At 38.8% G+C, this 12,205-nt stretch overlaps 2 protein-coding genes across 4 annotated transcripts in view; one reads left to right on the top strand and one right to left on the bottom strand.

Annotated features, from left to right (window-relative positions):
* EFHB (EF-hand domain family member B) overlaps positions 1-12,205 on the top strand; it is a 54,318-nt gene that overhangs the window by 16,785 nt on the left and 25,328 nt on the right. The window lies entirely within an intron of this gene.
* The window catches only part of RAB5A (RAB5A, member RAS oncogene family), a 21,937-nt gene extending 9,732 nt beyond the window's left edge, over positions 1-12,205 (bottom strand). Inside the window, exons 1-4 of one of the 3 annotated variants that reach the window (XM_054650265.2) lie at positions 11,946-12,205; positions 6,047-6,299; positions 2,570-2,721; positions 1,376-1,498 (exon numbers count right to left, since the gene is read on the bottom strand). In XM_054650265.2, the coding sequence (XP_054506240.1) occupies positions 1,376-1,498; positions 2,570-2,721; positions 6,047-6,209 (438 nt within the window). In that variant the 5' untranslated portion in view covers positions 6,210-6,299; positions 11,946-12,205. Of the gene's footprint in view, positions 1-1,375; positions 1,499-2,569; positions 2,722-6,046; positions 6,300-11,382; positions 11,633-11,945 lie in introns of those variants that run through there. The other 2 variants (XM_054650271.2, XM_054650278.2) reach the window with 2 other exon arrangements.

The following is a 12,205-nucleotide window of genomic DNA, read 5'->3' as shown; positions in this document are numbered from 1 at the left end:
ACAGTTTTATTATCCTGATATAAATTCACAATTACCGCAAATAAGCAGTAATCAGTAATTTGCCATGTTACCTCCCTTTTCAGTATGAATTTTAATCTGATACACTGCTCTTAAGAACCATACTATTTCTGCCACTTCTTATTAGTCAATTCAGCTGAGAATCTGCAGCTTCTTATGATTATGTAACTGCCTTTGCATTCAATAAGAAATCCATGAAAAAGCTGAATTACAGAACACCTTTGATGATCATAAGAATAATTGATGACTCTCTATAATTAAGTGACACCTGATAAGATCTATGTAATTCTATCTGAAACAACACATTAACAAATACTTAGAAATCTAATATTCGATTTGCAATGAGAAAGGCCTGTCAAGCCCACAAGGAGCCCACAAATCCACAGTAGCAAACCTCCCCTACATTTGAAAAGCATTAAGATTGTAATTGTTCAAAAAATAGCACAGGTAGGTTTACTTTGTTAGTTAAATGTGATTACATTATTGACTGCAGTCATGTATGAAATTTTTCTTAAATACCACCATTTTTCATAAAACACCAAAGCCGCCTGTCAACTGTCACAGAAGTATAAAATTAAAAAACTGGCAGAAAAATACCTAAACCACTGCTAACCTTTTAATTCAACTCTCTATAGTTACAAAAGGATTCATTACTGTATGCAGCTGTATCTCAAACAGTGACCCCAAACACAGATTGAAAACCATAAATTACTGACTAATAAATACTATCTTAATTCAAATTCAGCCAATCATGAATGGACCAAAACTACCTGCAGGTAGTTTAATTCAGTTTAAAGGCTTCTGATGACTTGATTAAACTTTCTAGAAGATAAAATTTACACCAGTGAGAGCACAGCTGTAATCACTAAACCAAAAGAAATACCATGAAAAGCTCAATTAAAATTTCAACACTGCTTCAACAGTACCTAAGCAAGTTAGGCACATCAATCAGCTTTGTATCATATGATAATCAAAATTCTCTGGCTGACAAGCCAGACAGAACAGTTTGCACTGAGTTACTGCTATCTCATACACTGAAACTCTAGTTACTGGTAATTTTGGGTAGAAGACAGAAAGAGGTCACATCAAAGAACAGATACTCAATTAGCCTTAAAGATACGCAAATAAATTAATTATTCCTCAAAGTCAAATTAATTATTCCAAAAAGACTATTCCTCCACATTACTTGTACAGAAATAGGTTTTTCAGTAGCATGTATAATTTAATTAGTCTCAGTTGACATTTATATTTAACAGCATGACCTCCATAATAACTAGATAGGCTAAGCTCCCTGTAGGTTTATTTACTATCTATTCAAACAAAATGCAATTCTTATGAACAAAAATTATGTACATACCTGGAAATCCACAGCTCTTTTGTTAGCTAGATCAGCTTTGTTTCCTGCTAAAGCTATTACAATGTTAGGACTTGCTTGTCGCTGAAGTTCTTTGACCCAATTTTTCGCTCTGGCAAAGGACTCCTGTTAATGATTATAAATGATGCAACTGAGTTTTATCATCCTTTTGTACTCACCTATTATCCCCATCTCTGTTATCTACACTTCAAGCACAAAATGCCAGTGTAAGGCTGCTACCTTAGTCCAAAGGCACACTCCAAATTGCCAACTGAGCTTTTAAAATTAAACATTCCTACCTTAGTTCTCAACTGTGCTTAGCTGGGATAATGCTGAAGTAAATAGGTAGGAAGATCTTTGTGTAGACAGAGTAAGGAAAGAAGTGGTTGAGAGAGAAAACAGGAATTTCAGTTTCTCTGGAAGATTCAAGTGTATGAACAGCTACATTGAGAAGGCCTCAAAATTACTTTTTAATTACTGAGGACTGTTCATTATGGTACATGATTTCTGTGGTTTTTTTGAGAGATTTGGGTTTGAAGTCTAATTTTATCAGAAACTACTGAAGCTTAACTCATCCAAGTTGAAATAAAAAGAAATCTAATAACCTTCAGTTTTAGTCTCAATAGCTTGTGCTACCTTTCCAATCCTTAATCAAAATTTGCAAAAATACAATATTAAAATAATGGCTGCACTATCAGAAATAAAGGTGCCACCAGCAATGTGATGAGAGTAAAAGCTCAAACTCCATGAACTGATTTAATGGTGGGTTAGAAACATTTTTACAAGAGGATTTCTCCTCTTCTTTTCCTTCTTTTTAATAAAAAAAACACCTCAAAACAAACAAACAACCAAACCAAAACACAACAACAACAAAAAAACCCCAAAACCAAAAAAATAACAAACAAAACCCCAACTCTAGAAATAGTCTTTTAGCCAGAAAAGTTTAGACACAAATTAATTGACATTACACAGTGCAGTATGAAATGAGCCATCTGGTCCAGCAGAAGGCATCCCTGCCCATGGCAGGAGTGTTGGACTAGACAACCTTTAAAGGCTTCTTCCCATCCAAACCATTCTATAATTCTACAAAATGATGAACTGATTTACACAAGTCAGTGAGGAAAAAAAATACGTAAAGATCAGTGCAAGACTGGTAACGCCCAAATCCCCCTTAAGCATCCCTAGTCCAGCACTTACCTCGTTTGTAATGTCGTATACCACTATAGCTGCTTGTGCTCCTCTGTAGTACATGGGTGCTAAACTGTGGTACCGCTCTTGCCCAGCTGTATCCCAAATTTCAAATTTTACCGTTGTATCATCCAGACATACAGTCTGGGTTAGAAAAGCAGCTACAAAAAAGACAGAGGTGCTGAAACCAGAAGTTTGCTTGTATCTCTATATTCATATACAGTTATGCTCACAGAGATGCAAAACATTTATAGCCTACTATTAAAAAACAACAGGTTTGATGCAATCATTATTTCCTATCTATTCAAACAAAATGCTGACAGCCTGACTCTGATCATCAAAGAGGAGTTATTTAAACAACTGGACTTTCCTCAAGTTAGACATAAGAAAGCAAAAGTTGGAAAGAATTCCCTTTTTCATTATAGTGAATCTGAGTAACCATAAGCCTTCTCCTTAAAGCTTCTAGATATGGTCTGTTGAAGCAGGATGGATACTAGAGTACCAATAACAGCATCCCATCATGCTATAATCCAAAAGTTCAGATATTTTCAATCTAGATATTTGTATTACTTGATTTGCATCTTAAAACTTTGATTTTCAGCTCCTAACAACTTTGCCTTAGCTAACAGGTCTGGAATAAAGAGGAACTTCTTGTAACTTCCTATTCTCAAAGCAGCTATATTTTTGACTTTGCAAGTGATCTCAAGAATTAATTTCAGCACAATTTCAACAGCCTGCAGTTTCAGGAAAACTTGCAGCCATTGCTACTATGGCTGAATGCATTACCATAAATAATGGTCTTCCAGTTAGAGAAAATACTAACTCATTCCACGTTTTCAAACAGTTACTACTAGTAAAATTTTTCCATTCAGATTAAGGTACAATCAGAAGTATGGAGGTGAGTGCCCACACAGCATAGAAAGCCATATTAAAAACTAAACTAAGGAAAGCCCACTACTTAGCTGAAGCAGGAGCTCTGATCACTAGGCACACAGATGGTCTGTGACCAATTTAAATCAAATGGCTGAAGAGACACTGATCCGTAACACTTGCATACCTGGGATTTCATCCTGTCCTACATACTTCTGAGACATCATAGTGTATGAATCATTCCAAAACTGCTCCAACCTTCAACTCAACTCATTACAGAAACCAAAGTGAAGCCAATCTTGCTCTGTAAAGGACATTGTAACTAGCATACAGAAGTGTCCCTGTCTCAGCTGTAAGCAGCAGCTGCATGGTACTTAGCTGCTGGCTGGGGTTAAACCGTGACCAGAAGCTGACTCCTTAAGTGGTCAGGTGCTCCTGCTTCAGGGGTATTAGCATCCATCACAGATGAGCAGGCAGGCTGGAGAAGGTAAAAGCTTTGATGTTCCAATGTTAAATCAACATAAATCTCTCTAAATGCTACATATCCGAACACTAGAAAAACAGGCTCCACTTGGCAGCTCCCTAAGCAGCCCAGAACCGAAACAGAGTGGAAAAACACCATACACTCTGCACTAAACTAAGGGGCTTTCTCACCAGAACCAGCTCAATATTGTCTTTCTCCAAGGCAGAGACAAGATGTTAAGCAAGCTGATTTTCAAGTTCTCGCAGACATTCTCTTAACAAGAAATGTACCTACTCTGCATAAATGAAGGTATGTACTAGGAAAGAGAATTAAACAAGAGGTCCATTCTTTGCAATCCTCTTGGTTTTGTCAAAAGTAACATTTCAACCACTTGAAAATGACAGTTAATTTCTGCAAAAAAGATAAATTTCTTCGACCTTCCCAAGGCCATAGTGAATTGACAATTAATCATCTGTTAATTATCTGAAAGTCTGTCATCTTTAACAGCCATACTTTTGTCTTAAGCAACTAACAGGCCTTGCTACACTAGTCTGAAGTGGCAAAACCACACCACCACCATCCAACATGTCTGCCTTTCACTGCACTCCCTTTCAGATGTTTTTATCCAGATTCACAATGCACATAAGCCTCTCTTTGTTAAAAGGCCCTTCTGTATACAAAGAAAATTATGCCTTAGGCAACTACAAGCCACAGAGTTAGACAGCTTTCTCTATAGAAAACTTTTCTGAATCCCAACATTGCTGCATGTAACAGCTCTCAGCTGTATTATATAGCATTTCCTTGTTTCTATTTGATATAGAAGAGGCACAAGTTAATACAGATTACACTAAACTTTATATATATAAACTTGAACTTAGGCTCTTGTTTAACCTTTGTTTAGATTTTGATCAGTGTAACAGGGTTTGGGTTATTCCAAATACTAAAACAAGAAAAAACTAAACAGAGGTTAAATGAATTTTGAGATCATTGAAATGGAACAATGAATTTTACTTAATTTTAACTGTTTTTCTAAACTAAAGACCTTGGTGATATTGGAAGGTTAATTCACAACCCATCTTTGAGAATGTTCTCTGTATTACCACACAGCTGTTTATCAGAGCATGCAGAAACTTTCATACCAACACCTATTCTCAAGCCACGATAAAATGCACAAAGCCAAAAGTATGCATTAGCAAGATTGCTAAAGTAGAAAATATGTGGTTGTCTATTTATGCTGACAGATAGAAAAAATAAACACATGTAACAGCTAGAAATAGGGCAAAAGAAGTATGCAATGAAATTCAGCTTCCATTTATTTTGTAAGCTTTCCAGCGTTTTTACATTTCAACAACTGTTGGTGTGTGAAGACACATACAGACCACTGAAAGGCCTTCACATAAATATTACAATGGAACAGGCTGACTCATGCAAGCTGCAACAGCAGCTACTGGAGAGTATTTATCAATTCACAAAATCCAAACTTTGTAAAGTCTGTATGCTGTTAGGTAGTTTTAGGATACATTTACATCTATCCGAGGAGGAATAAGCTCAAAGCACAAGTAACTCCAAAACACAATATAACTTAAGAAATCTGCCAAGGGAGAGAGTGTGATAAAAGCTGTTTAAAGCTAAACAGATTTTTTAAAAATTCTGGTAGCCAGCACCTGTTTTGTTTGAAGTCACAGAATGGAAAAACAGCACAATAAATTCTGTGATTGCTAACACAGAAATATATCCAGAAATGCAGCAAGTTCTCCAAAATCAAAGTCAGAATGCCTAAGTGACAAACACAAGCTTTATGGAAGATGCAATGCTCAGGTTTTTTTCATAGAAACTAAGCTCATAATTCTTACTAAGCAGTTATTTTATGCATTAAACATGCAGCACAATTAAAAGATCCACACACCCACTTACAAACAAAATGTAACATTTAGTCCAGGTTTCAAAACTATGCAGTTCAAGACACCTTTTACTACCTCCATTTGAAAAGGATGTTTGTGTTTAACTCAGTTATAGTTCTCAATTACTGACACAGGTTTGATCCTTGCTGTCAATGAGCCACTCTAGAAGTGACATTACATTAAAGGCTTTCAAGGGCATGGAAGATATAAACACACATAACATGAAACAAATTAACAGGGTAATTTTCTCACCTCCAATTGTACTTTCTTGAAATTCATGAAACTGTCCTTTTACAAAACGAAGCACCAAACTTGATTTGCCAACTGCAGACTCTCCTAAAAGTACTAGTTTAAATTGGCAAATTTTATTTCCAGCATTTGGCCCGTTGGGCCTTGTCGCTCCTCGATTAGCCATGTCCAAATTAGAAAGCAGTCCTTTGTTTCAACAGCTTTTGAAAGCAAGTTCCACTGAGATCTGAATCCTGGTTCTTCTGCCAGTAACAACCTATTTTGTGAAAAGACAGTGGGTACATTAGATTTACAAACCAAGTAAGACAAGTCTCATTCACTAATGCAATGTATTATGTATTACTTCACCTAGTATTTACCAAATTCAACGGTCCAGACTACAGGTACCATCATTTTTAAGTTGTCAACTATAGCCAGAATTATGATACATGAACCAGTTATCTTCTTTAACACCTAGTCTTCCCATCAAAGCTTCAACTTAGCACATTAAAATCCAATTATGCTGCTTTTTCCAAGACCTCAGTCTCCTGTTATTTCTTAACAAATCAGGACTGATATATAAGACAACAGGTTTAGACTTTCAAATTGTCAGTAGAATAACAATGACAAGCAAGAATAACTTTTCATAATTATGCTATTGCTAACCAATATTCCAAAGTCAGCACTGCTCAAGGATGCTAAAAAACTGAGCAATTTGGGAAAACCCAACACCACAGCAGCTTCTTTGCAAGTGTAGCTCATCAATTCACTTCTATCCCACCTATCAAACACAATTTCCTTACATAAAAGTACAGATCTTCACACGCAAACCATTAATATCCTCTCTAATTAACAACTGTACTGAGAAGCAAAAGTGAAGCCTTCCATATGAAAACCAATTGACCAGTAAGAATTCCAGGCCACTTTGCACAAACTACCAGACAACTACCATACAATGATAAATTTCTATTTCCAATAGTTATACGTGTCCTAGATCAGTATTAACAACAGAGATTTTGGTAAGAACAAGTATGAACAGTGTATCACTTAGTCTGCTTACTCTTCTTTCCAGCTGCTTAAAATAACCCCACCCACAGTACTTATTCATATTGAAAGGAAGGCCTTTAGACTCTGCTGGTACCACTTCTGACCCTAATATTTATGCTTTTACACACTTAACAGTAGATACAAAACAAAAGACCTCTAAAATTAGCTCATTATTTTGTCCTGCTCCAGCTGATCATTTACTTGAATTAAGCACACTTTGCAGGGATACAGCTTTTCTAACATCTAGGATGCGAGTCAGGTTAGAGTACATGCTCCTAATGCAAAAAAATGGCTTTAACTCATATGTTGCAAAAAAGTAAGCAAACATATTACTTTCAAATTACTTCCTGTTCTTTATTCCTTGTGATAAAGCAACTACATTTTAAACCAAGCAGTATTCTTTAACCACCTTCCTGTTTCAAACACAGATCAGGCACTTGAGCATTCCAGTTTGCTACAGGCCTAGCTCAGATGCTAAGCCTTCCTTCTCCTTCCTAGCTCTCCCCTTCCCTCAACCCAAGTCCTGAAGAACTTTCTTTCCTGGAAAGCATTCCAGCAGTCTAGCAGAACTCTACCCTTCAGTAAGATACTCCCTTTCAAGCTAATATTCAAGGAATAAATGAGAACAAAAATCTTAGCATTATTTACAGAAAAATGTAACAGCTGAAAACCAGGTAGTTTATTTCCAGTTGTAAACAGAATACAGGTTTTAAAAACTATTTTCAGCATCTTAGACACACTTTTATTTGCTCATGGTTCCTCCTTTTCTCATTTCTCTCAAAATAATTTCCTTCCTTTGAGGTAGAATATAACGATTTTGCATTCTGTCCTGAGTTTGCGTTCCATTTCACTATTACATCACCCTAAAAAATACATATTTTAAACATTTCAGTTGTGCAACATAATCTATCAAGCATTACCTTTTAGCTGTATATTCTTAGAAACATGTGAAAGTATTCCACAGTGAAAGAATGAAGCAAAAAAGCCCCTGCAAATCCTACCATCGTTCCTATTAACGACCACATTAATTCTATACTACAACTCTTATTCATTAAACTAATTTTGGTGAAGTATTTCAGAATACGGGAATAGATCCAGTTATTTTAAAAATATCAGACCTTTCATCCTTACACCATAAAACGATTTTGCACTACTAGTGCGTTGGCTCTCAGGCAAGACTCTTCCCCCCTCCATGATGTGGAAATATGCTTCAGAAGTTGTGGAGTGATTTGGATAAAAATGGATCAGTGACAACAGTTAATCTCTCCCTAACTGTACTACAATAGAGAATGCAGCAAGGCATAACCAAAATATAGGTGGTTCAGAATACTGTTAGCCATTTGTTTATCTTTTCCTTTGGAAAAATAATGAAGACAATTAAGTTATTTTTGTTTTAAAATGGAAAAAAACCCATCTGTTTGCTGTAGCATTCCAGTGTGTTTGGACAGCCATGAAATAATTTAAAACCCTTTAATCTTAATATGTCCCATGTTTTTCCAGACTGCAGCATTCATAAAAACATAAGGACAACATCCAATGACTGTGTGATTTGGTACTCCTGGGAGCAAGTGACTTCCAGATGACACACAACACACAGTGAGGAAATCAAGTCACTGCACAGGTTACTCCCTACGACTGATTTTTTCGCTTGCTGTTTTCCATACTGAGAGCAAAATGAGGTATGAGAAAAGAACATTTAACTTTCATAATATTTATCAATTTCACCTGAGCATTTATGGCTGGTAGTTATTTCAGATTTTTATCACTCATGAAACAGTAATTACTACCCCTGGCAAAACTACTTCAAAACTACAAAGCTGACACAGGTTGTCAAGAAAAATATCTAGTTTGATTTTTATTGATGCCCAAGCTACAGAAGCCGTAGTTATCAGAGACCCTCAAAGTTTACATTCTTACAGCATCCCTCCCCTGAAATCATTCTAGACAGTCAGATATCATGTACAAAGATAACCAGCTCTCAAGCTGATAGCAGACCACAGGACCTGACAGGAAGGCCATCTAAGAAACATACTGCAAACCTCATTCATTCAACAGTCACATCAATACATCTAATAAATTAATAATGAATCCTACTAGTCATACCACCCACTTTTCAACAGCTCAGGATAAAAAAATGCAAGACTGAAAACCTGATAGAGCACATCCAGATGATTGTGACATATTAAAAAAGTCACTAACACCTTCTATCAGCATATATGGAAATCATAATCTTTTGAAGTTTCAGATGATGCCAAAACTCTGTAGCTGAAGTTCACAACATGGCAGCAAACTTACACAAGAAACAAGAGAAGTACCTGCTTGATGTGAAGAGAAGCAGTACTGCAGTTTGACACAGCCACTGCAGAATGGTTTTGGCCTGGTATTTTCACATCTGTGAGCTGAGCACACAGTGCCTCACAAAGGTTCAGAAGTAGATTTCAATGCTACAGTCCTCCATGCACACTCCAAGTCTCAGGTCACATTAATTCTACTATTTCTTAATTCATCAGTAAAATACAACCCAGGAGGAATAGCACACTCAGTACCCTACACATACACTGCAAACTCAGCTCTGGTGAAAATTTCCTGAGGAAAAAATCCACTGATATGGCTCCTTTTCTCCTCCCCTTCTGATTTTGTATGCAATGTAATCAATATGTTTGGAATATGTAAAGAAAGAAAAGCTGGGTAAGACATTTTCATTCAGCTACATGAAGGCAAGTACACAACTGCTTGACTTGGAAGAAGCTCTTAAACCAATACATATGGGAGTTACAGAAGTGACCTACTAATATAAAAATCTGCTAAAGAAAATACTATAGAAATTTTGTGATGGATGGCTTCACATGGATGGAAATGAGGGAGATTTGCTTGCTTTTATCAAGTTTAACATAAAAACTCTACTTTGCAGTCTTGGGCAGTACAAATACATAGGTCACTCTGCTAAGTAGGAACTTTCTCTCTTCTCCTGAATATTCCCCCCATGAGAGAGCAGATCCATGCTGAAGTGCCAGAACACAAAGCCTGGAGTATATTATTAGCCAAGTACTCCTGGAAATCCCACCAACTAATTTACTGGATGCTGGGTATTCTCACTCCAGAAGAGAAATTTGTATGCTGTTGGAGAGTCTTGAGTTTTATTTATGAAAGGGTCCTAAGTATAACAGATCAAACACAAATCTTATTATGCTTGAGTCTGTGTACAAAATACCAATGGCCCCAGCCAATACCTACAAACTCTCAATTTAATGGCATAATTCAGACATGTAAGCATAAGCACTGGTCTATTTTCAACTACAATACAGCTAATACAGAAGTATCAAAGTAACACTGGTGACAAAAGCCAGCCTACTGAAGAGATTAAGACAGTGAGCACTGTTCCTACAATTAATGTGATTAAGTGTATTATCAAATAGAAAGGCCACACAAAAAAATTCACGATAAATTTAAAACTGGAACATTCCACCACTTTTATATCTCACAGCAAACAACACTGTTTCTTACTAAAACTTTTGTATGCTGCATTAACGGACACAAAGCATACAATGCTGAGGCTACAACTATTATCTACTTTAAATTTCTTCATATTGGACTTTTTGGAACGTTTTAGAAGGCAGTAACTACAAAGGCTTATATATTAGCCACTCCTACTAACTGAAGTTTCCTTCCAAGTTCAGCAGAATTAGTGTGGCACCTTACTGCAGTGTTCAAGACAGTGACAGAGATAACCAGCAAAATGATCATCATATGTAAGCCATACTGAAACATAATGGGACTATAAGTTAAACAAGTGAATCAACACAGTTGCTGCAAAAAAATCATAGCCCTACAATTAAAGGTAATAGCCATCTCATAAGCTCATCTGAATGATGAATGGTACCAATTACTTTCAGATAAACTGGTTTATCATACAGGAAATGTAAGTGATGACTACAATACCATTGTCTCTAGCCACCATCTACCTTTTCCTGACATTTCCCATTATGGAAGAACAATACCTACATGCAATCTGTAGGTAAGCATGACTGTAACTCTGAAGAGACACTACAAAACTGGAAAAAAATAAAAAATCCATGATTTTTACTTTGCCTGAACGTTACATGAAAGAAACTGATTAATTTCTGCTGCTTAAACAGCTGTTTAGCCTCTCATTGCCACCTCCAAGCTCTGAAAGAGATGTAAGGTAGGAAAAAAATACTAAAAATGCCGAGAGAACAGCCTTTCATGGCCCTGTTTGGAACATTTTGATAGATCTTACGCAATTCAGCTCTCCTCTACAGCATAAAAAGCTTAGGTTTGTTCCTCCACCCTACCCCAGCTTTGTGTCTAGTTCCAATTCCGTGCGATGCAGAAGATATCCAGCATACTAGGCCTGTCGCGATCCCCTCGATGGCGACGCATTGTCGGGAGCAATTTACTTCCCACCTAGTTCACGGTCCTTCTTCCAGACGCAAGCGAAAGGGAAAGCGAGGGACCCATCACGCAGCCTCCCCTTCCATATCTCACAAGCACCTCGAGGGGCACAGCCCTCCCGGCCGGCCCCAGGCAGCGATACCGCTCTGCAGGAGCGCCCGCACGCAGGGGAGGATCCCCGCTCTCCCGGGCCCAGCCCCTCCAACCCCCGCCGCCACCTCCCCTCCCCCGCGGCTCCCTTCCAGGCACAGGAATAAGGGGAAGTGGGAAAACCGGGGGCGCCATTTTGAGCCGGGAAGGGAGAGAGCAGCGTCCCCTCCCCGCACGCCGGGCTGCCCACCTCGGCCGCCCGTACCGCGGCACGACGCTCCCGCGGCGCCGGGGGAACGGCCGCCGCCAGGAGCCCGGACAAGGCGCGTCCCGCCGCCGCCGGGACCCCCCCGCGCCGCCACCGCCTCCTCACCTGGCCGGGGTGGGGGAGCCGGGGCGGCGCCGCAGCGATGTCCGTCCGTCGGTCGGGGCTGGCGGGCTCGCCGGGGCAGGGTGGGCGGAGGAGGGGTAAGAGGGGAGGCGGCTCCTCGGTGGGGGCGAGGGGCGGGGGCGCAGCCGTGCCTCACCCAGCCCCGCCGCCGACTTCCGCCGCCGCCTCTGCCCCGACCAAAACACACTCACACACACACACAACACGCACTTCCGCCGCCGCCACGTCACGCCCGCACGCGC

The sequence above is a fragment of the Agelaius phoeniceus genome, chromosome 1, assembly GCF_051311805.1.
Source record: "Agelaius phoeniceus isolate bAgePho1 chromosome 1, bAgePho1.hap1, whole genome shotgun sequence".
In the NCBI taxonomy this organism is placed as follows: Eukaryota; Metazoa; Chordata; class Aves; order Passeriformes; family Icteridae; genus Agelaius; species Agelaius phoeniceus.
The sequence above is the reverse complement of the archived record's forward strand: the minus strand, read 5'-3'. Positions and strand labels throughout refer to the sequence as shown.